The sequence below is a fragment of the Melospiza georgiana genome, chromosome 9, assembly GCF_028018845.1.
Source record: "Melospiza georgiana isolate bMelGeo1 chromosome 9, bMelGeo1.pri, whole genome shotgun sequence".
In the NCBI taxonomy this organism is placed as follows: Eukaryota; Metazoa; Chordata; class Aves; order Passeriformes; family Passerellidae; genus Melospiza; species Melospiza georgiana.
Genome location: NC_080438.1, coordinates 2318825 through 2344382, shown reverse-complemented (window position 1 = coordinate 2344382; position 25558 = coordinate 2318825). Strand labels below are relative to the sequence as shown.

Genomic DNA, 25558 nt, shown 5'->3' with positions numbered 1-25558 from the left:
ATTTTTAAATGTCACTGCAAGAAAAGACAAGGTTTGGCGTTAGTCTGGATTGGAAGAGATATGGAGAAAAGCAGAAAAACAATTAAAAATACTTTTGAATCATTAGTAATGTTTTTATTTTGGGATAGCCAAAGAATATGACTGTAAAATTCTAAAATCTGGCAGTTACTGAAGACTTCATCCCCCATGCAAAAGCAAGGGAAATGCCTCCTCCCAGGTGCTGATACTCTTGAGAGATTCTCTCCTTGCCCAGCTTTTCGTGCTTGTCGCTCACAGCGATGACGATGGAGTCTCTGCTTGGCTGAGTTTGTTGCTGCTGTGCTGAGAATGAATCTGGCAGCCAGAGGCATCACAGATGTTGTATCCTGACTTCAGCACCCCACTTCCCCTGTGCCCCTCGCAGTGCTCAGTGGCAGTCCAGGTTTGTTCCCAGCTCTTGGCTGTGACAGTGCATGATCTGCCTCAGCACAAACCTCTGCATGTTCCCTCTGCCATGGAGAAACTGATCCCACATGGCTGAGGATGTGCTGCTGATGCCTTGGAGGGGCTGGCTAGGCAGTTAGAAAATAAAGTAGGTATTTATGGAAAGGTTTTCAATAGACACACCTTGGGCAGTGCAGGAGGCTTGCAGGGGCTACACCCAGGATGGACGATGGTCACATCGTTTTTCAGTTTTTCAGACAGATATGAGTTTGGTTTATTTGCATATCAGAGGTTAATTGTCCAATTATAGCTTCAGGTAATGCAGTAATTTATTCAAAGTTTCCCCCCCCCAGTTTGCTGTTGTTTACATTTTTCAGGACCTGAGACAGTAAAGTGTCCTTGAGTTTCAAGCCTAGAGAGAATTTTTTTGTCTGATTAAAATGGGACAACAGTAGCTGACAAACTATGAAATTTTAGAGTTATACACTACTGATCTGAAAAATATAAAAGCTAAAATTTAAGGCATTACTGTGAGTTTGTGCTTGCAGTGTTTGTTTGCCTGTTTCTGCTCAAGCTGGCTGCAAAGGTGCCTCTGGATGATCTGTCCTGGACATGGCACAGCCTGCTCTGGGCCTGCAGGGGTGCCAAGGATGGCCAGGCTCTAAGGCTTTGCTGTTAGGGGTGTTGTCCTTCACTGTGATTCAGCAAGGGCACCAGGCTGGGCTTGGATGAAGCTGACAAAGGTGATCTGTCAATAAATAACCCAAGGTCTGCCACCCCACAAAAGGCACTGACAACACTTGAACAGTCTGTGGTTATTTCAGTGTGAGGATGTCTCTGACCTTGCAGAGGTGTTGCTGTGTGCTTCCCCAGAGTGTGCTGCCTCCTGCTGAGCTATCTGCCTGTGTTCAGCACTTCAAGGGAGCACTCCAGGGCAGTGGAGTTTGTCCCTGTTTCAGGTGTGTGCTTTTAAGGTGTGCTGTAGTGTTTAACATACTTTCCCTTGGGGTGATGCTGCAACAGGCCCTCTGTTTTCTGTATTATGCTGCAAGGGAACAGCTGATCAGCACAATGAGAATGATTTGCAATGTTTCCAGTGTCCTTCACTTCTGCCTGTGAGAAACATACAGTTATCAGGAAGGAGTAACACTGGACATTTGCATTTAATCTGCAGCATCTGCAGATTGACAACCATCGTATTTGGCAGCTCTCCTACTCACACTTCCCTCTGCACACACTCCTGGTGGTAGGGCTCAGGAGGACCCTTGCAGTCACTTTTTTTGATGGCAGTAACGTTGATGGAGCCAGTCCAGAGAAGGGCAGCAAAGCTGGGACAGGAGCACAAGTCATAAGAGGAGAGGCTGGGGGATCTGGGGTGCCTCAGCCTGCAGAAAAGGAGGCTCAGAGATGACCTGTTGCTCTCTGTAACTCTGTGAAAGGAGGCTCTAGGCAGATGGCTCAGTCTCTTCTCCCAGACAACCAGCAAGACAAGAGGAAATGGACTGAAGTTGAACCGGAGGACCTTGACACTGGATGTTTGAAAATGTTCTAACCTCTTTTCCACATTCCTGTGCTCCTGTTTGTCAGGTTCCTTTTTTGAGTTGAGTCAATCCCCACTCACATTCCAGTACTTACTGGGACAGGTGATAGACATTCAGAGGTGGCTTCTGGCTAAGGACAGAGGAAACTTAAGGTCAGTTTGAGGAGCAGCTTTGGCGCTGAGCTTCAGGAGTGCTTCAGTCTGGGACAGCTTCATGGGAACATTCCTGATGAATATTTCTTAAGAGATTTCAATCTAATATTGGTTTCCAAGGACAGCAGGTTTTGCTACACATCACTGCAATTATTTTAGGATATCTTTTGTCAGATTCTGAGACACATCTCAAAATCTTCCCTTGAAGATTTGATAGTTATTTGGTGACTTACCATTTGAAGGTAATGTTTTTGCTATGAAGTAGAAATTGTGGTTGGTGGTTATGATGGTCTCAGCTATCTTTGTTTATTAGCTATAGGAACATCCCCAGGGCTACTTAGTTTACAAAAAAAAAAAAGCCAAAACCCAAATAAATATATTGTTGAGCTGTGGCAGTCAGGTGATTTTTGTCACTCATGTTACAATGCAATGGTTTTTCTTTGACAAATTGATAAGCTAGAATAGATTTATACATATGATGTGGAGCAAGGAAGGAGATGGCTTCAGACAGTTGTCTCAGAAGTTAAAGTTTTCCATGACCCAAGTATCTTGGCTCTATTTAAAAAAAAAGAGAAAAAGAAAAAAAGGAAAAAGCTGAAATGTACCTTTCAAAAAGTGCTGCTATTAAAAAAAAAAACCAACTGAAGAGGAGGGGTGCTGAGGGAGAAGTCTTGACACCAGAAGCTCTGTCACAGCAAAGTTTCTCTGGGATGTCTGGAAAAAGTCTTATACTTCTGGGATGCTTTCCAAAATATTTTCAATGACCATTGCCACAGGCGTGAACTTCTTAATGCATTTTGCAGTAATCTCCACCACAGTGAAATTGATTGCTGTCTGAAAGCTTTTAATGATAACAAGCAAGTGGAGCAGCCTAAGTGCCATGAGCTAATTTGTGTGTGTGCATTATGTTGCATGTTTAGGAGTCCTGCAGAGACAGATGCATCACCTCAGGAAAATCCTGCTTAATGTTTTTTACAGAATTATGTAATTGCAGATTTATCATTTCACATTTTGCAGGAAAGATCTTTTTTCTTTGCATACACAAAGGATGTGGGGTCTCTGGAGATATTTCTGTTGGTGCCCAGGGAAAGGTCTCTGGTGGCTTCCTGAGTTTGAGCTTTTCTAGGGCTCACTTTAGAGAAGCTGAAATAGATAAAAAGCAAGAAAAATTTTAGGAAATGCCTTTCCAGCAGACAAAAAAAGTGCCTTATCAAAGGTGCATCTTCTTCGTGTGCTTACCAAGGAATTTCAGGAGGCTTATAAACGAAAGATTCTCTTTCTATCTTCAAGTTAAGGGCATTGAGGAAGCTGAAAATACAGTGCAAATTCCTGGGTGTTTTTTTCCATATTATCTTAGTATTCCTAAGGCAAGAGACCACTAGAACTAGAGAGGTTCATTCACCCAGACCATCACCTTTCCAAGACTGAAATCTGAGCTGCACTTCAATTTCAAGAGAAGAGGTTTCAAGAATTATGTTTTTTCTGTAAATAAAAAAAATCCTACCATCAAAACACGTGTATACACATAAACATATATTAAAACCACAGTATTTTTATACACACACACATATGTGTGTGACAATGCAAATTGTCAATGCAGATTGCCAGCTGAGAAGCCTGATCTCACAGAGCCTGGTGTGTCACTGTCCCTCTGTGCCAGCACAGACATGCTGCTCCTTCATCCTGCACTGCAGCTCCCACAAACCACTGTGCTTGTTGGATGGTCTGCAGAGGTGAGGAGTGAAAAACAAAAACTTGAGCACCAGCAGAGAAAAACAAGCTGTCCTAAGCAGGCTTCCTAGCAAGGATAGAAAGGTCAGAGGATACATTTATCCCCTCTACCTTGGAGCAGCCGCCTGGCGCATCCAGCAGAATTTTTCCAGACTGTCACTGGCTCATCAGCCGGGGCTTTCTCTCAGTTTTAAATGCCAACATCACTTCAGTTCAGAGGAATTGCTGGCTTCTTTCCCAGAAAAGATTTCCCAAATTCGAAATGACCTTTCAAGATCCTAACTAATAGGAGCTAAACAGAGATTTCCTCTTCATCAGGCCCTTTCTGAGATTGATCCTTTTACTGACAGCACAGAGCAGTGAAAGACCAGCCCTTCACTTGTGATAATAAACACCTCTTCTGGACAGGGGCAAACTTAGCATTGAATTTGTTATCTTCTCCAGAAACTATTGCCCTTGGGTTTGATGCACTGGTTCTGTAAAGGCAGGGGGGCTACCAGTGGAATTCCTAGATTTCCTTTTTTTATTATTATTATTTTTTTATTTAATACAGCCATTCAGACTCTGCAATGGGATGCCTAAACAGGTTTGTCTCATAGGTTTGTCAGCTCCCACCTCAAGGCCAGCTTGGCTGCTCGGTTCAGCTCTCTCTGTGGATTCTGTGCCCATCCTCTGTCCCAGGCAAGGAGAGGGAGGAATCTGGGGCTGCCTTGGGGGGTTGTGAGGTTCTGCTCTGGGGTATGCTATAGGAATTCAAACTACAGCTTCAGCTCCCTGGAAACCCTTTCCTGCAGAATAGAGATGTAGAGACAGCCTATCCTGATGTCCTTCTGGGAGGTCTTGAAATGTGGCAGGATAGAAAACTGCTTTCAAGGGAGAGCCAGTGGCCATTTCTTGTTGAAGTATTTTGAATGCTGAATTGTGAACTCTCATTTTTCTATACCTGAAAAAATTGGGCAGCAAAAAGGTGCAGAAACAAATATAATGCTGGGTCTTACGAGAGAAAACCACTGTGGGAAGTGAGTGACACTCTGTAAAATTAAGAACAAGGCCAGACTAAGGACTGATTTACCATTGGCATCAGGTTTAGTCCCATAACTGAATTCTGAATGAACAGCAGAGATATAACAAGGCTCTTAAATTTTTTAAATTACATGTTGTGGGAAAAGATACCAAAAGATTGGGGGAAAAAATTGCAATTTCCAGAAGTATGCATAATTGCCCGAAAAAAATAGTACAAATGCAAAATATAGAAAGATATAACTGAAACCTGAAATAGCTTGGTTCTATCATGAGATCTTTCTTTCAGCTACGGTTTCAGGTTTGGCATTTTCAGCTTTGATTTATATAAGAAACACAATATTTTGAGCATGGCAAAAGATAAGAGTTGTAAGACTGAAAGAATATAAGATTTGATGTTTGTGCTCTATTCTTTTAACAGCCCAGCTTATCAGCCTGGGCCGTTGTCACATTTTTGTCATGAGATTTTCAATTTGGAGTTGACTCTAGAATACTGGAGGGGAGAAGTGCATAGATGGAAGAAATATGTTCTCATCTGCAACTTATTACGTATTCTTTTGCAGTGCTTTTCATAAAAATGTTAGAATATTTAGGTATGCGTTGTTTTTCTGGTAAAGCAGCTCCTTCTTCATTTTATAGACATGTTAGAATTATGTTTTCTACATCTGTATCCAGGAGCATGCTCAGGCCTGAATCCCACACTGCTAAGTAGTCTGTAATAAAATAACTTGCTTCATTTTTCTTCAGAATGTTGCAGTAGTGTCTGAGAATCTCATGCTTCATTTTTCAAAGTATGCTTGAAAGCCAAGTGTGGTGAAGCAGAGACCATTGTGAAGCTGTTGTGTGGCTTTGTCCACTGAGAGAGAAATATAAACTGAAACAGAAACACAGGAAAGTTATCTTGGGTATATTTAAAGTCAGAATACAGTAAATTATTGGATATTGATTTGAATACTGTAAAGGTTTCTATGAGGCATCTTAATAGTTTTCACTTTCATCAAATGCCACAGTGCAGGCTGTTGGCACTGGCAGCCAGAGCTCTGAGGTGTAAACAAGGCTGAGCCTTTCCTTTTTGGGAGTAAACAGGCACAGACCACCAGCAGTTCCTTACACTTCTATTATTTCTCTTCTCCTTTCTTCAATAGGGATCACTCTGGCTCAGCAGGTTCACGAGCCACTGCTTCTTGTGTGTCTGTCTGGCCATATAAAATAGCACAGTACTGTACAATGGCTTTGCTTTGGGACTGTTTTCTGCCTCTGCTGCTTAACTGCTTTGCCAAGTGGTTGCTTGGCTTGGGTGTTCCACCTACATGTTTTAGAGCCCTGATTGCAGGATATTTCATGATGCCCTGCCATCCCTGGCTCTGGCAGAAACAAGGTTGAGCACGATGCTTGAGTCAGGTAAGTATTATCCCTGAATAGGAATGCAGAAACAAATCCAGAGAGCAGAACAGTGTTGGTCTGGAATCCTAGTCCAGAGGCAGAAATGCTAAGTTTTTAATCTGCTGTTCCCCAGCTTTATTTCAAAGCTGCTCTTCCTCAGTTTATGATTTTAAAGCAGTTCGCTCTTTTGCCTAATCAATGCTAAGATTTTTATCTACTTTATTTCAAAGCTGTTCTTCCTCAGTTTATGATTTTAAAGCTCTTTTGTCTAATCAATACCTAATACTTGTTAATGCCTCATAGTAATGGCAGAGGAATTTTGTGGATATCTACATTTGCTCTCAGTGCACAGTAAATACTTCTGAGATCTGTGCTCTCAGCTGATGCAGAGAATGAATCCTGCTGCAAACCAGCCTTTGTTCCAGCCTTTCCAGTGTGGCCTGTGCTTCCAGCTGAGAGCTTGATTTCTTTGAACTTGGGGTCCCCACATAGACAGGTTTTGGTGGTGTCATGACCCTCCATGTCAAAGCTGATGTTCTGTAAGGCATTGGGAAATGGTGAACAAACCCGCTCAATTCTCTTGATGCAGCTGAAAGTGCAATTGGGCCAATGCTTGGCTCAGTCCTGCATTTCAGAACCTGAGCATGGTGTGCTTGAAGTGTGCTGCATAAAATTGAATTCTGTTCTTTTGTGGAAAAGAACCTCTGCTGCTGCTGTGCCTTAGCCAGCCTGAAGTGACAGAAGTACCACCTTTGATAGCTGGAAGAAGCTGAAGTCATTAAACCATCTCGATCTTTGAAGCAAGGGAGTTCTGTTCTCTTATCATCCATTTGCTGATGTTGTGTACAAGGTTTTTTTTGCTGTTTTGACTGAGCTGATAGTTCCAAAAGCACGGAACCCTTTCTGAAGCAGTTCCTGCCCCTGGCTGAAAATGCAGTGGAGTTCATTAGCCTGGAAGTGCTGGCTGAGACCCTGCTGGGGGAAGGGGAGCTGCTGTTGTATTTTTTGTATCCCTTGTGCCATTTTGGACTTGAGCAGTATTTATTTTTAGTACATTTAAACAGTGCAGAAGGAAGGGGCAGTTGTAATATGGCATATTTACATCATGCTGTCAGTTCCTGGCAGCTCCCTTGCCTGTCAGAGAACAGAACTGGTCCATTAAGGATGTGAGTGCTACTTATGCCCACGAGTGGTGAAACATCGTCTCCAGGGTGGGAAGGCCTCCCCAGGCCAGCAGGTTCGTTTGTTTTTCTAAGGTGGAGTATGGGGAATTTTTTTTCATGTCACAGGGACAGGAATGGGCCTTTCTACCTCCCACTTTTTCCTCCTTCTCCTCTGCTCTGGAAAAAGAGAGGCAAAGTCTCTACGTGAGCTCAGCATGTGCTGATTTTTCCCCTCATGTCACGCTGAAGTTCTCTGCCCCTTTATAAAAATAAAAATCTATAAATAAAAAAGAACAAATGCTGAGGGGGACAAACTGGACCCACAGTTATGTGCATGTAGTCACTCTTCGAAGGGTGCCTAGCCCCATTCCTCCCAGGCTTCATGCATTCCCTGTTTCTTATGCTGTCAGCTTCTCAGCATGGGAAATGTGCACAAACAGTCCTGGCTGCTGCTTTTTTACCCTACCAAAACATAATATTGATTGAGCTTAGGCTGAAATGTTGGGCTCATCTGCTGTTGAATTAGCTTGTTCTCTATTTCTGTATATTCTCTCCCACTTTAGAGGGAAAATAAAATTGCAATGAGTTTTGCTGCCACCCTTTAATGTCACAGTAATAGCTTTCTCCTGGAATTAAGCAGTATTTAGCTCTGATCTCTCCTGTGTGACTCTGTTTGCCTCAAGCACAGGCACCCTGTGATTTCCCTTTCTTGGAGACTACCCTGTCTCAGCATGTGGGTAGGAGGCCATGTAAATAAATACCAACCACTTCTTAGCCTTCAGTAGGCATTTCCTTTTTCCTGGTGGTGCAGAAGAAACACTTTCTCACAGTTTGGCATCAAACATTTATATAACTTTCCCTCTTGTGGAATTTTTGTTTAGACAATCAGATTCTTGGTAGAGTTTTTTCATCAGTTTCTATTTTTATTCATCTGTGGTTGCTTGGTTTGTCAGTAAATAGTGTCTGTCAGAAGAAACACCTCATCAGAAACTTCTTAAATCTTCAGTAATTGAATAGTAAATCATGATAAGTCTATTCTGTAATACTGAAAGATAAGTTTTACAGAAAAAATTAAACTTATCTTGGAGTTTTTTTCCTTAGCTATGATGGAATATATCTGCCCAAATAGAATATTTCTGCCCAAAAGATTTTTTATATATAACCTGGCTTAAGTTTTGAAATATAATACAAAGTATCTTATATGGCCTTGCAGTCCTGCTTTCAGCTGAAAAAGATATTTGCTTTTGATACAAGGTTTAATATATGCTAAAATATTTTCCAGTGTGTGTCCCTTTGTCATGGCAGCAGAGCTAATACATTGTTACTTTTATTTACTATACTAGGTAGGACATAAATTTATAATAGCAAAAGAGATCATATCAATACAAATCAGTATTAGAGGATAGATGATTCTAATTTGCATATATAAATATTTATAATATCTTCATTTAGTGTTGTTTACAAATATTTTATTTATATGAATATTAATTAATATGAAAATTAAATTATGAATTTACATGGCTTAGTTTTGTCTGTCTCAGTGGTAATTCTCACTGAGTGGGTGGTAGTACACAGTCCCTGCTGGGAGAGCCCCAGGGCTGCAGACCATGCAGATTCCCTGGGAGCAGAATTAAATCTGAGCTGTGATAAACAGCTACAGAGTGGCACTGAGCTAGACTCCTTCATGGGAGCAGATATTAGGTGAGGGAGCGAAGAATCCACCTATGTATCTTCTTTTGTGAGGGATGATTTCTAGGGTGGTTAAGATAGAGGCAGTTTCAAAATCCATCAGATGCTTTTTGTATAATACACAGAATTTGATAACATTTGTATTCAACAGCAAGAGAAATTGTGCTTTTCCAGAGGGGTTTTTGAAATCTGCTTTTTCCTCTCCTGAGGCCTGCTAGGAGGCTGTCTAGGAAAGTGAGCCTTTGTTGGCCATGTCATGGTATTTTTATAGTTTCACTCTTAGGGCCTTTCTCATCCAGCTGAGTTTTGCAATCTGCTGAAGCTCTGCCAAAATGAATTGCATCTGCCCTCACAGAACACACGTTCAGCCCAGCCAGGACATCTTCCAGCTCTGTGCACTGAGAGCTGCTCGGTGTGTTCTGGGAAACACTCACAGAGAAGACTGAGTCCTAGGTTGGTTTGTCCCTATGTCCTGTTTCCTGGCATACAATAAACTGTTGTCCCATCCATATTTCTTCCTGAGCCAACCCCCATGAGTGATGTTCCAGCCCAGAATACTTCAGAAAGTGCTGCTGGACTTCAGAGCTGGCTCTGGTGGTGGCTGGGCAGAGACCAGTCAGCCTTGCTGCCTGATAAGGGACTGTGAAGGAATCTGAGCTCTCCAACTTTGGTGATTTATTGAAGTTCTGTAGGGTCACTGGGCAGCCAGAGTCATGAAAACCCCATTTATATCCACTGGGAGAATTCCAGGGCATAAAGCCCCTCTGCATCCATTGCTGCCATAGTGGCACCAGCTTTAGCAGTACCTTGATGGCTTTTAGAATCTGTTAAACTGTGCTGTGTTAATAACCCTGTGAGAGTTATCATGATGGGCAGGCCCAGAATGAGGGCTTTGAGGATGGCCACTTGTCTTTGGATCCTTTTATTGAACATCAGGTGTGTTTGCAAAGCAAACTGGAAAGGTCAGCTTCAGTTTGTCCATCACTTAAAGAAGTTTAACACAATGGAAGCAGCTAATAATAATCTCAGGGTTCTTTTTGTTCTGACATAATAAATTACCCTGGGAGTATTGCTAGTTCTTAATTGGAAGTGAAGGAAGAAACCTGGAAAACGTGAAATTACAGTGATTGTGCTGTAAATGAGGATTGTGGTGAAATTGCAAAGGAGTTGGCTACGGCAAGAGGGAATAACTCATTCCTCCTTAGAGAAATAAGCTGGTTAGATTAGAGTCTGATTTTGTTTCTACATGGTATTATTTTGATTGATTTGTATGGATTTTGTATTTTTCACTGGCAGAATGAAAGTTTATATGTGAGTTTATTGAATGCCATGCTTAAATAATTAATAATAGCAAAAGTAGAGAAGAATTTATGCCACCAATTACTTCTCTTGCTGTGCAGACTTAGAAGAGTTCTTTTTTGATCAGACACTTTTATTTTAGTGAAGTCTGACCCTTGCCTTTTTAGAATTCAGAGGAATGAAAAATAACAAATGTAGATGTTTATGTGTTTGAGGTGAACTTTTTTTATTACGAAATGTTTTTAAAGGGTCAGTGAAAAACAGAACTGAAACTGAGGTTTCATTTCTCTTGCAGGTAGGTCTATGAAAGATAAGCAGACATTTAAATTTGGGTATTTCCTTATGATAACAAATGCTCCAAGGTCATTACCAACTCAACAGATCTTGCTGACATCAGGCTTCTTCTCACACAGTGTTGTTTTAATCCTTTTTTTTCCTAGGAAAAAGAGAAGAAGTACATGCTGCCTTTGGACAACTTGAAAGTGCGAGATGTGGAAAAGAGCTTCATGTCCAGCAAACACATCTTTGCATTGTTTAACACAGAGCAGAGGTGAGAAAATGTGCTGTTCTGCAGATACTTCTACCAGATACTATCTAGCTGAGCATTTGAATAACTGTGAGTGCACTTCTGCTGTTTCCACCATGTTGAGTACACAGGGTCTTGATATTCTTGATTTATCTGTGGCTTTGCTGTTGCATAACCATGGGATGAGAGGTTGGTGTCCTCTGAGCCACTCGTGGGGTGAAACAGCTCCATGATGAGTCAGCCAGTCCTTCCTTATGGCTGAATAATCATCTCCTGATCCTATTTTTGTTTTATTTGGCAGTCACCTAGGCTTACCAAAACATTCATGACTTCTGTACCTTGTGACCAGATTCAACTGGTGTAAATCACAAAAGCGTCATTGCTTTTCACTTTCTCCAGTGGAAAATCTTGCCTGTCACTAATCTTGGGACTCATTTGATTGTTTGTTTGGGTTTAAACACTGCTGAATCGAGAAAAATTAGATTCCTCTACTTCTTTAATTAATAAAATCTTTGTCTTTTAATTTTTGCCCCACACTTTTCATCTCAGACTCTTCTCTGCTTTAAGTGTTGCAGTCGCTCTATGGAAGCCACTCTTGATGCACAGCAAGCTCAGTTTCCTTAAATGTTACAAAAGACATAAAAGTGATGTGTAATTTTTAATTTTTTTTAACTGGAGAGGAGAGTTGCATTTGTAGCTGTCTCAGAGAAATTGCATTTTAGCAGATAAGGGGCAATTTCTGTAAGGTTTTTCAGGCAAACGTAGCATGGATAGATATCCTTGTTCCCTTCTTGTTCCCTTGCTAGATTCCTTCACGTCTGATTCTCCCTCACATCACTAAAGCTTGGCATTGCCTTCAGATATTCAAGATGATGAGGGCTGGATGTGGCTCTCTGCAGAGGCAGCTGTCTTTGCTCCTAGTCTGGCCAGACATAGTGGCCAGAATTTCAGAAGCAAGGAGTGCCCCTCCCTCTTGCAAGGCAAAAGCAAATCATGGGATTTCTGGGCTGTCAGGTTTGTGCTGACCCCAGGAATGTGAGGCCACAATGTCAGGCTCAGTCTGAACCAGCCCAGGAAGGCTCTGCCTGTGTGTCAGCCAGCCTGCCAGGAGATGCCCTTTGAAAGCATGTCACACACACTGCCTGGGAATAACATTTCAAATGCTTGACCACTTGTGTTTCTGGAGCACAGAAAAAAGCTTTGAAAAGCTTTTCATGTTCTTAAAAACAGAAATTATCTTTGGATGCTGGAAATGAATGTAATTCTGATGGTTCTGGCTGTAGATAGTGTGGATTCATCAAGAAAGGTAACTTTGTCCTGGTGGCTTGATAGCAGCTGGACATATTAGGTTACTTCCATGAGAAATTTGTTCATTTAACTCATTGTTTCTCCTTTGGTTCAACTAATGGCTTTGAATATTATTATCATCATAAATATTAATCATTGAACTGCTGTGAAAATCCAAGAGAAGCATTTCCATTGGCAAGTTTAGGATTTATTTAGGTGGTATATAGCTGGACATTCACATTTTTGCTTGATCTTCATCCATAGTAGATATCAAGGATTTCAAAATCAGATGTCTAAAATGTTTGCCATGTCTGTAATAGCCCTGCCTCTTTGGGCTCTGAGAAGACCCTGCAGCCTCAGCAAGCTGCTCTAAAAACATCCTTACATCCACATGGGCATGTTAAGACATGACAGCACAGCAGTAAGACCACAAAATACCTTTGCCTTGGGAGAGGCAGATCATGGAGTCAGTCTTGCAGCTTTAAGGGAGGCAGAAGTTTGTTTATTTATTGAATTCTAATTAAATATTTATTGAATTCTAATTAAAACAGCAGTTTCTCTATTACTGTAAAACAGCTGATTTTTGATATTTCTAAAAATCTGCCTCCTGGCACAAATTGGTCAAAACAAGATTAGTGTCACTTTCCTCTGAATCCTGAATTGACAGATGTGTCAGCAAAAATAGGAATATTGGATCTCAAGTAGAGTGATCTGGCTGGGGACTGTCCCCTATCCCCCATTCTTAAGGAAACTGAAAGAGAGAATTGATAAAGATACATTGAAATAAGAATTCTTACTGTTGTTTTACTTTCTGGTAATCTGTTGAATCCTGGTTTCTGATCTCTGTGTGTGTGAGTATGGCTTGCTTTTCAAAGATCATGTAAAAAATTACCTTAGTTTCTTTTTTTTCTTCTTCTTTTTTTTTTTTTTTTTTTTTTTTTTTTTTTTTGTTGGGGGGGTGGTGGAGTGGTTGCTTTTTTAATTAGAAAAACCTTAGCAACTAAGAAAGAAATCAGCTTTCGAAGTCTGCCCACTGAGGGTTCTGGTTATGGAACCATTTTGCTATTTAAGATGTAGATCATTAAAGAACAAAGGCAAAATCATCTGTTCCAGCTTCCATGATAGCATGGAGATTATTCTGTATCTCTTTTTCCCTCCCCCATAATCTGCAGCATGTTTTTCCTTGACTACGAAATCTTTCTTAATGTTCAATTAAATTATTTTAATTTTCAAGCAAAAACCCTTTAGGAGAAGAATTTTAATAAGCTTGTTCTCTTTTTCATTCCCAGCCCCTCACTGCATAGGTATTTGCTCCAGCCATATGTTTCTGATACTGTACATTTCAATAGTTTCCTGGATTATGCACTGCATTTTTTCCATTTATGAAAACCTTTCCAGCTCTGAAATATAGTTACCAGGAAAATACTCATTGCACTGCATAGAAGGAAAAACCATCTTGAGTTAGCTGAGACTGGGGCTAGATGGAGAAGGAAACTAACAGTATCTGTCATTTTGATTTACTGCAGAAGTCAACAGTTCTCTGACAGGAATCAAATGTGACTTGGTAATGTAGAGTAAATGGAGACTGTGACGATTGATTTCACAGTGAAGATAAATTCTCATGAAATGAACATAATTGTGTGTTTATGAAAAGGCTCTGCTGTGAAATAATTAAATTATTTTCCTGTTACTTTCTTATTAAATGTTTAGAAAAACAACAACAAAAAAAAAAAGGTGAGGGTGGGAAAAGGAAAGCTTTGCCTGAAATAGTTACAGTATTACTTAACTGGGAGGTTAGGTTTGTTTTTCTGCAAAGTAAGTCATACATTTAAAGTTTTTGAATGGGCCATCTACTTAATTTATAGACACTATGGAAGGCTTTTGCTATGGAGTCCTCCAGTTTCCTTACCTTAGGAGAAGTAGATATTAAACCAAAGTAAATTTGAGTGAGTGCCCTGTGATTCCTGAATCTTTTTGGCTGCATCCATCTGCACCAGCCTGCCTTTAGTAACTGCAGTTGAGCTGTGGTTTCAAGCAGTGTGTGTCTAACCTAAAGCTGTGAGTGAGTGCTATTCTGTGTTAACCATCTTCTCCACAGGAAACTCGTGGCAAGTCTGGCTTTTTTTAGACTGGAAAAAGAGATCAAATATATCGAGTATTTTAAAATAATTCCGCTATAGGAAAAGAAAGAATGTTTGCAGTACTGCTGTAGAGCTTACTGTGAATTTGTGTAGATGTAGCCACTGACTTTCTAGGCAGAGCTGAAAATGGACAAGAGAGGATTTTGTCAGCATCTCAGCTCACATTCAGTAGATTAATCTGTCATGTTCTCATTGCTGAGTGGGTAAGACTTTTGTTCCGAGCTCCAGAACAAAGAAAACAAATTCTGTCCATCCCAGAAAGTTTACTGTGTGTACAGGATTTAATTCCAAATACTTGATCTATTCTCCATGTATTTCTTGTAAAAATTATTCACTTCTTGGTGCTTTTTCTGCTACCCAAGTAGTGTAGGTTGGAACAAAAACTGTAGTCTTAAATATGTCTCCCTTAAGGATGTGTGCAAGTCCTACCTCTCCATCTCCCCTGAGAAGGGCAAGCAGTCACTGATCTTTCCCTTTTGATCCACATGACAGATTGTCTGTCGTTCTAAAGTAATCTCTTGCCTTTGCAGTAGCCTCATTACACTTTTTTCCTGATTTACTGGTCAATGAATTGTTGTATTACTGTATTCCACCTCAATTTATATACTGCTTCCCTTTTAATTGAAGAAATTATGCTGAGTTTAAAAACCTGTCTTCATTTGCTAGAAGCAGAAAAAATGCTTCTTTCCACCTCTTCTCCAACTCTGGAGAGATGAATTCTCTTTTAGAGGAGTAGGGATTCTACTAGGTACAGGTTTTGGGGATTATAAATGGGAGCAGGCTGAAGTGTTTGTTAATTTGGTGACTTTTCAAGCCTTCTGTACCAATAGTGGGAGCAGCAACCACAGAGTGAGGAAGGGTTACCTGGTGGAGAGTCCCTGATCTGCAGCCTTCCTCTGCTCCTCTTCAGACTCACTTCTGTCCTTGGAGCCAGAGGAGCAGAACCAATGTGGGAAATTCTGCTTTCCTTGCAGAGGAAGATGCCACCAGTTCTCGTGTCTTTTCCTTTCCTGCCCAACCAGTGATGCCTTGTGCAGGCTGACCTAGAACAGAGACTGGACAAAGCTAAAGAATAAAGCAGGGATTTATTAAAGGCCTCAATGGATCCACCTTGGGCAGCACAAGAGCCCAGCCAGGGCTGCACCCAAGATGAACCAAAATGGTCACAAAATGGACCACTGGTCACGGGATCTCTTAATTTTATAAGTTCTGCTCCATTTGCATATTGGAGTTAATTGTCCAATTCCAGCTTTAGCCCATGCAGTCCCATCCTGCTTGTTTTCCTCTCTCCAGCCCACGTTGTTTGTGCTCTTGGGCCTGAGATTTGGATCATTTGTCCTTGGTGCCCAGCCAGAGCAGGAATTGTTTTGTCTCCCTGCTCTGTGCACAGAGCTCACCATCCCCTCATATGGCACCCAGACCCACACACTAAAGCAGCACAGAACCTGAAAAATAGAAAAGCTCAAACCTGAGGCATCACCAGGACCCAGATGAAGCTGAGTAATGGTGTTGCTTTCCTCACGTCTGTGCTTCTGTGTGATAGAGGGCTGTGAGGAGCAGTGCAAAGCACAGAACTGTTCCCTTTGCTTCACAAGAGTGGGTTCCTGAGAGCAAAGTGCCCCTCAGGAATCATGAAGCAGTGGGACAGAATCTGCCATCCCTGCTCCAGAGCTGCCTGTCTGTACAAACAGCTCTTTAATCTGACAGACAGATGAATGTCCAGAGAAGAGTGAGCAAAAGGCCATTTTGAGGGCACACAATAGGACCGAAAATAGAACTGCCAGATGAGGAATTGTAGCTCCTGACTCCTGAGTACACTCTGTCTGTCAGGAATCATATTGCACAGGGAGCTGGTGTCTGGTAGGACCCAGGAAATGATTCTGTGTCTGCTCAGTGAGAGGCATCACTGCATGTTTTGGGTAAATGTTGTTGGTTCTGGGTTGCTCCAGAAGGGGTTGGAACACAAGTTGTTTCTGGGACTCCAAATGTACCAGAGCTGTAAGTACTGAATTTCTGGCCATGGGCAGCAACTGGTTAACTGCTATCCATATATAAGGGAAATTGGGCAGGAGCCAAAATAAAGGGAACTAGTGAAAGGAGACCGGGTCAGAGGAGGTGTTGGATAGAAGCCAGGCGAAAGGAGAAAGCCTAAAATGAGATGTATGTTTAGTTACTGTTTTTGAATTACTCAGAAAGCTAAGCCCCAGGAAGAGCTGGACTGTAAGCTATTCAGAGCCCTCTCTGTTCAAAATGGAAGAGAGAGAATCTGTTTAATTAAAAAGCCCTAAAAATTTAATTCAGAAAAAAAAACCTGCTAACATTTCTAAACAAACTGCTAAAATGCTGGAGAGTACAATATTTAAGAACAGGAAAAATATACAAACCCAAGGAATAGCTAGCCTTTATTGCCAACAGCTTTCCCTTATTAAAAAAAAGAAAAAAAAAAAAGAAACAGGTTGGAGTGTTTTTTTGGAATATATTCTGTTTTATCATTATTGACAAGTATTTTTTACATGACAAATAAGAGAGAGAATGGTGCAGGTTTTGACAGCTGGGGGCAGCTTTTGTGTCTGTGTGGCCCCAAGGCAGATTCCAGGCCAGGCTTCCATCCCTCACCACCAAAGGCATGAAACCTTCTCCTCCAGGGACTGCTGGAATATTTTAGTGGCAGTCCCTGTTACTACTGTGGATTTTGGCCTGTGTGGTGTTAGTTTTGGCTGCATTTCTCTTCTGGGTTACATATAGGACTCGAGATACTTCATTGCCAAGGCTGGCCTATGTACTGAGTAGCACATCTTCGGTTCATTTGCACCTGAAACTTGGGGGGTTTCTGTGTGTTTTGGGTGTGTGTGCTTGAAAAGATTAATGTGCTTTTGGGAGAGCACTCACGTGACACAGATGGCAAAATCCTTAAGTGTAATTATTTCATGACATTGTCTCAGAGATTGTCTCCTTGGCTTTTCTGGATATTGAGAAAAAAGAATCTTCAGAGTCATGTGTAATTAATTTTAATTAGCATTCACACTGGAGTGATCTGAAATGGTATGCCTTGATAGAAAATGTTAGTCACTGCTGTTAACTCAGAGCAGATGGCCATTTTTGTTTCTTCAAAATATATGATTTGCAGAGCTTCTGGTAGAGCTTTTCTATTTGAAAAAAAAAAAAAAAAATAGGTGCATATGCTCAAACCAGCCATTGTGCAATTACAGGTGTCCAGAATCACAGACTAAGAGTAAATTTGAATAAGCAGATTGTGCACAGTGGAGTTGCAGGTTGAATAGATAGAAAATGTACAATTTCATCCAAAATTACCTTTCCCAGTAGCTGGAGTGTCTGGATTCTGTTATTTTCTCCCCTTTTCATTTTAGGTGACTATTCATTAAACCCATATTCTGTGTGTTTTCAATTTCAATCAAGTGAGAAATACCTAAGAATTCAATCTTTTGTGTTTTTCATGGAATAAAATGGGACCAATTTGCATTTAGTTCTAGATTTCTAATGTTTAGTTCTGTTTCCATCCTAATAGAGATGAGATGTTTACCAAAAAATCACTTTGAAATCCCTGTAAAAGAAAATATTCCTGTATCTTTCAGTCTGTGAGTAGTTTCCCTTGTGCCAGTGTCCCTGCTGAAGCTAAATATGGGTTTGTGTTCTTTGGAGGATTTAAGTAGTTTATAGGTCCAGTTCTAAAAAATGTCACTCTTCTTGCTGTGTAATGGTTGTTCTGTCTCCTTCCACACTGGCAAGAATAAATGCATTTTTAATTAATTTTGGTTTGTATTTTCTCTGTATGAAAAGAAATTTTATGCATATCTAGTACAACTTTGGCTAGTGAAATCCAGATCCAACTCAACCTAAAAGCTCTCCATGCCCATGCTTATATGTGAGTATGCATTAATATATAATCACACATGTTAACTGGGCTTGGAATGTGGTTGCCCTTCCAAATTTTCTAGGCTTGCTGGAGATAAATATTTAACTTTATCTTACTATTAAGAAATTGCAAGAGGTACAGTCCCTCTTGATGTGCAGCAGGGGATGTACTCAGCACATTCTGGTGTGCAGCCACCATGGAGGGAACCCACTGGTGTTGCAAGGGCTGTTCTTTCTGGGTGGTTTCCAGGTGTGTTGTTCACTCCCTGCCCCTGGACTGCAGAAATTGGGTTTATAGGTAGTCAACCCTTCCCTAGGCAGTGCTGACAGCCCAGGCTTCAGGGTGGCTGGGAGGGAAATCTCAGTAACTCACAGCTGGGTCAGTCTTCAAACTTATCTGGCATTTCTCACTTTCCTCTTGGGCACTTTCAAATACCTTAATCCACTCCTGTTAGGATTTTTTCTTGACGGGAGGAGTTCAGGAAACATTTCTGAATTAGACCCTGAAATATACAGGGGAAAGGAATCAAGAAATCAAGGTGAGAATAAAGTGAAAAAGCTGTAGGGTAAGCAAAGTCACAGCTGGGTGGCTGCTGGACTTTTGAGGTGATGGGCCTGGCCTAGAAAAGGCATGTCCTGAGTGTGGGACCTTCCAGAACTGGAAATGATGTTTTTAGTCCAATTGTCTGTTCATCCTCATGAGTAATTATGTATTGCAATGCTGTGATGGCCCCGTCAAGGGGAGAGAATGATGTGTCTGACTCCATGGATATTAGAAGGTTAATTAATTACTTTATTATACTATATTATTCTATACATCTAAAACTGAATCTGCCAAGCACTCACTCTGCACACAACTGCACACACTGCACACTGAATCTTGTGACTGTCACCCAACAGTCCTCACACACACACACACCTGGCCCTGACAGGCCAAGGAAACAAAACACCATCACTGTGGGTAAACGACCTCAATATTGCATTCTACTTTGCACAACACAGGCACAGCAAGTGGTAAGAATTGTGTTTTCTTTCTCTGATGTTCAGAGAATGTGAAACCCAGAAATATTCTTGGGAAGATGTGCCTTACATTTCTCTGTGAAGAGAAATGTGGGGCTACAATTTTAATGGAAATGCAGTTCCATGTCGAGGTTTATTTATCTAGAGTACAATAAAATCTGCAGATAACAAATGGTAGCCTTTTGTATTTTTCACTCTGGGAAAGACAGGCACTATTACCAGTATTATGTTGATTTCCAGATATGCCACAACAGTGATATTTTCATGTATTATGCATGATATTTAAATTACAGTGATGAGACTCCAGGAGGAAGTGGAGTTGGTAGATTGGTAGATGCACACAGCTTTGCAGTTTCCTCAATTATGTGTTCACATTTAAGAAATGTTTTAATATTCAAGGGAAATACTACTTGCAGATGGTACTTCTAGGCATGTTCCCATTTTCTGTATCTTGTTTCTGTAGTCCCTTAGATTTACAGATGCCTGAATATCAACAAGATTGGTATTGTTGAGAGTTCATCCTTCCTGGCATCCTTTATTCTGTCATAGTCTTTGATATCCACCATCCCATTTAGCTGCTCTAGAGGTGAGGGTGAGAACATGACTTCACAGCATTCCATATGGAGAACCTAGGTGAGGCTTGAGTAGTAACTGGTGCTGTGCTGATGGCTTCAGCAATTTTAAGAAGTGGAAGAGAGAAGAAAACAGAAAATCTGAATTGTTTTCAAGAAGGTTTTTACAGCTTTCCATGAGACGCCAGTGCATTCCTAATGAGTAAAACATGTTAATGTGTTTTTGTAAGATTCCACTGGTAACAGGAAAAGGACACACTCTTTTCAGAAGTTACTGAAAGAAGTTACTTTGGCTTTTTTTCCCCTTTGAAAAGTTCCTATGCTTGTCAGCCTTTCTGGGAGAAAGACAGGCAGGGGCAGTCTAGCAGCAAGGAATCCAGCTGGGAGACAAGCATCCCTCACCTGCCCTGCTGGGTCAATGCTGGGAGCACTCAGGGTGTGCATCCTTCAGTCCCTCACACCTGCTGGGTCTTTGGCAGTGGTGGTGGAATAGAATCAGCTGCAGAAAAAAGAGCTCTCAGATCCTACAGGGAGATAGGAGGACCTGGGGGATGTGGGGACATCAGCTGCTGGCCATGAGGTGTCCCCAGCCCCAGGAGAATCCTGGCACGGGGACAGAATGCAGGACTGTCAGCTCCCACGTGTTCAGAGTGCCTGGCTGAAATCCCTGCTCACACAGCCACGCTGCTTGCAGCAAGCCACAAAATGCCAAAAAGTGTAATATATAACATGACAGGCCTGAAAAAATGTTTTCACAAGCTGGTGTCATGTTGTTTTGCTCTTGCAGATAAGTGTTTTTGGAACTTCCCTATCACTATGTTTTACAGTCTTTATTTGCTCTATTGTTATTTTTAGTCATCTTTGCTGAGAGTACCCTTTTACCATTTCCTAGTTCTTCAAAGTTATAGCTGCTTCATTATCTTAGCCAGAGAAGCTTATCTCAGTAAAAGTTTCTCCTAACAATAAATTAAAACATTTTTTCTTCTGGCAATTTCATTATGCTTCTTTTTTATTCATTTTTTTAAAAAATATTTTAATTAACTTTTTTTTTTTTTTTTTTTTTTTTTTTTTTTTTTTTTTTTTGTTCAGTAAATGCTGTCTCGGAGTTCCACAATATTGCAAATTGAATAAAATTCAGGTATTTGCTCAGTTTAAGGTAACAGCACCTGATAAGGTTATCCAGGCTATTATTTGCTTTAAGACAGGATTAGTATTTTTGGAGTCAGGGGAGAAAAAGGATATATTTTAAATTTCTCAATCAATAAAAGAACTCACAGAGCAGTTATTCATCCTGTCAGTGGCTTTGGCTATACTGTAGGATCAGGCCCATTAGTGCCTCTTTGTGACCTTTGGGGCTGGTTTCTGTGGGAAGGAAATGCCCTGGTGGCACCTCCAGCCTGGCTTTTTGCACCAGTGCAAGCCTGGTGCTCAGATTTACCCTTTGAATTTGGTGAGAATTGAATCTCCAATGTGAGGAAATAATTCTGAGTATGTTCTTTATTCTTTGCCGTTTTGAATTCAACCTATGAGCCTGCTAAAAATTACCACATTTTGCTCTCTTCAGAGTGGGTGTGCTCTGGTTGCTGTGCTGTGGTTTCATAGGTGATAATTTAATGATTTGGTATCATGGCTGCTTCTTGCTCAGGTTCAATTCCACTTTTTTTACCTTTTTTTAACCTGTTTCCTGCCCCTAAAAAGCAAAGCTGTGAGGTGCCTGGTGCCATTGCTGGTTAAGAGAGAATCACTGCTGTGAGTGGGAATTACATCAAGTCAGTTGTGTTCAAGCAGTGTGGCAATGAAATCCCACCAGTCCCTGAATGCTAAAGAAATTTGTCTAGGCAGTGACAATAATAGCTTTATTTCCTTGTTCTACAGTGAATTCTGGCTTTTTCCCTCTCAGAATATGTGGGAGAAATGAAACCAAAGGCCCCTTGTCATTGAGAGTGAAGCAATCTCCATCAACCCCTCTCCTGCACAGCTTGCTGAGGGAAAACAACAGTCTGGTTTTGGATGGAAGATTGATCCGTGTGCAACTGTTAAGATCTAGCAAAATGTGCTTTCCTAACTCTTTTCAGCTGAGCTTGTGGCCTTTCCTAAAAAGACTGTTGGCTGACAAATTTACAGTGATCTGCTCTGTGTATAGAATTGGAATTCAGAAACTAATGGCTAAACCGTGAGGGGAAAATCTGTTCTGTGTACTGAAGAATTTACAAGCACCACCTTCCTACAGATGTATTTTCCCTCCTTTCTCTTTTCTTCCATTAAGTGATTCTCTGTATTTATCTCATTATGTGAACTACCTGTAAGAGACTTGATTTAAACATGTCCCACTTTTCTTACTATGATGAGAGACATCTGAGGTTTGTTTTGTTTGTTTAAAAATATCTTGATTATCATTGCTGGTTTTTTCCTCTTTTACTGATGATGTCTAAAACCTGGAAAGGGTATAAACTGGACAGAAAGGACTTCACATGGGAAGAAGTTGCATCAGTGATGATTTTGGTATTTATTGGTTACAGCAGCAATCCGTCACAAGCTGTGCTGTTATGTTGGCATGTCTTACGTGTTTGTCGTCTTCATCACAACACTCTTTTCTCCCCTAAAAGTGCTCTGTTTTAGCAAAAGCAGGAAAATTGATTTTAAGTAGTTTCACAGTGCTTTTAGGTGATTATTATTTCCAGAGCTGTGCTGTCACATTCAAAGATATTTTTAAGTACTCCATGTAATTATCAAACAAGCACCTGTCCCATAAAGTCTGTTGTGCACAACAATTACCGAGTAATTCCCGATCCCAAATGATTTTTAATTTTAAATGCTGTGTGCATGATAGAGAGCAGTAAAATGTTAGTTTTACAATGTGGTGCTCTTTGTTCTAGGAATGTTTACAAGGATTACCGTTTCCTTGAGCTAGCCTGTGACTCCCAAGAGGAGGTGGATAGCTGGAAGGCATCTCTGCTACGAGCCGGTGTCTATCCTGATAAATCCTCAGTAAGTTAAAGCTCACTGCTTTGCCAGTAGCTGCTCTGTTTGAGTCCAAAAAAACAACTGTATCATCTGGGAAAACACAGTGTCTGGTGCAGATATCTCAACAAAGAGCAGCTTTTTCATTGTACTGTGGTAATTCTAAAATATTCATAATGAAATATTTTAAGACCAATTTGTGCGTCAAACCTCAGTGTAGAAAACCCAACCGACCACAAACCAAAGCTTCCAACGTGTTTTTCATTGGATCTGTGTAGTAAAAGCATTGAGCAATTTGGGGTTTCCTGAGCTTCATTGTTTCTATTAATGTTTTCTAAGGTAAAGATGTGCTTTGAAGAGTTTATTCCCTCAAGCTCTGGATTACAGAACTGACAGCAGCGTTCCAGGCAATCATGTATATTTATTTTACTTATTCACTGCATCATTTTTTGTGTATGAAACACATGCTAAACCTTTCCAAAGGCAATTTTACTCAGCTAATCATCATGTGGAGCAAATTGAACAGGATACAATAAAAAGCCTCTATTCATTTACTAGAAATGACAGAAAGTTGGGAAACAGAATATGTCCAGCTACTATTTAATATTTTTTGGACCTGGATATCTTGGTGTTTTACTTCAAGTGAAGGTTTGAGATGTATCCAAAGGGAAGGCTGACTAGCAGAAATACCTGGCATTTGAGCCTTTAAAGTTTCTGTAATTCACAGCTCACCTTTCTGCAGTGAGTGCTGGATGCCTTTGGCAGAAGATCTGCTCTGAGGAATGATGCTTTGATTCTCATGAATTTGCTCTTCTTCCTGATTGTTTTCCATGGGAAGGCCAGGTTCCTTGAGTCCAGGGTCTTGTGCTGTCTTCTCTCTTCATCTTTTTCTTCCCCTGGTTGTGATGCCTGCATGGCTTCCAGTACAATTCTGTCTGCATCTCCTCCAGGATTTGTTCATGCAGAGTTTCAAGACTGCCATAAAAAGATAAATAAGAAATTCTTATACTAGTGGATTCTCCAGTTATTATAGAAATAAACAGTGATTATGGTAATGATGTTTTTTAGAGAATAGTGAAAATATGCATTTAACAGGAGACCTATCGGGTATCTGAGACTTTACTTTTAGAAAGTAAAACAATGTTGGTGACTTTTCATATGTTGCCTGTTCCAGTAGATCTGTTCCTACCTAAGAATATCAGAAGCTATGTAACAAGGATTTGTTATGAGAGGTTACCTAATTAATAACTTGGACCAATATTCTGTGTTGCTTTGGTTTTTTCTTGCTTGGGTTTTAATGATGATTTCACAAAAGACTCTTGCTGCCTCTGGTTTAATCTTGTGTTCTGTGATGGTTTTAACGTATTGGTATACCTGCTGCTTTATCCTTAAACAAGACAGACTAGTTGGATTTCTGAACTTCTCTTCTGTCTTCCTGTCTCTCCCTTCTCCCTAAAAATACTTGGTATTCAAAATATGTTTATAAAGAATTCTTGGTTTTGTTTAAAGTTGGTCTGTCAAAAGAGTTTTAGATGCAAGATGAGAGACTTCCTTGAAAGAAATAGAAGGGAGTCAAAATACAGTTCTCCTTTGAGCTGGAATTATCTTTACATTATAAAAGAGTAAATATTATTGTTCCAAATGCCTGTAGTTTGAAATTTGCCCAGTAGTTTATCAAGCTGTTCAGCAAAGATGCTCTGTGTTACTCTAGGCCTCCAAAACTTTATTCCTTAGGAGGTTCAAATGTGGGCTGTGAGTCTGCTGTTCAGAGTTTTGAATTTTGCAAAACAAAATCTCCAAAGCTCCAGGTACCTTAGAAGATCCAGTGAATCCTAAATAAAAATGAACAGCATTTCATGAAAATCCTGTGCATGCTCCTCAGTTTCACACCTTCCTTTGACAATATAAAATTGTTTTAGAGACACCCCCCAGTCTTTTATTCTCCTTCAAAGATTCATAGACCATGTTTTTAGGTAGGAGGGACTGCCAGGAAATGGCAGCAACTCGAGTTTTACTTCAGTGCTTCCCCCCAACTTCATAATCCCAGAGCTGAAAAGGCAAAGAGGTGCCTCGGCCCCTTCCCAGAGTGAACTTCTCTCTCTTTTACCTGTGAGGCACATCTGGGAACTCTGAGTATTCAGGGCTTTGGCACCAGAAGCAGAATTGCTGCTTGGAAATGAAAACTAAAGGAGAAGTAGGAATCTGGCACTGATTAAAGAGCTGTGTTCTGAGTTCTCACCAAGGACAAATCTCTCAACTAAGAATCTAAGAATATTCATTTTCTGCTGATTTTTTTTTTAGTAGTGCTACATACAGTTGTTTGAGTACAGTGGTGATGGGGTTCAGTACTTGCTGCCACTAATATGGATTCTCTGCTGTTCATTTAATCCTGTAAGCTAAAATCCAAGGTTCTAGATTTATAATCTTTCTTTTTTGCCTAAACAAATCTCATTTATACTATAAATGCCATATATCACTCCCTTCCTCCATTTCCTTGCTTCATTGTGCTTGTTTTCCCTGTCCCTCTGTCCATGGGGATGCACAGTGACTGTGTTCCCATATTCACTGTCCCATGAATTACCTCTGCTCAGCCCTCAGTGTTGCTCTGAATTCTCTGCAGTTTCCAAGTCCCCTCCTTCCCAATCCCTTTGCTTTTGTGAGGCCGTGGGCTTTGACAGCCACCCAGATAGCAATGAATCAGTGTTTTTATTTTTCCAACCCATATGCAAGTCAGCTTGCTTGATATAAATCATCCTGTGGCCAATTCACTTTGAAAT

The 25558-nt window shown here is 40.7% G+C and overlaps 1 protein-coding gene across 3 annotated transcripts in view; it reads left to right on the top strand.

The window, feature by feature from the left end:
* DNM3 (dynamin 3) overlaps nucleotides 1–25558 on the top strand; it is a 169309-nt gene that overhangs the window by 93343 nt on the left and 50408 nt on the right. For all 3 annotated transcript variants that reach the window (XM_058030315.1, XM_058030314.1, XM_058030312.1), the window contains 2 exons: nucleotides 10842–10951; nucleotides 22697–22808. In XM_058030315.1, the coding sequence (XP_057886298.1) occupies nucleotides 10842–10951; nucleotides 22697–22808 (222 nt within the window). The remainder of the gene's footprint in view (nucleotides 1–10841; nucleotides 10952–22696; nucleotides 22809–25558) is intronic.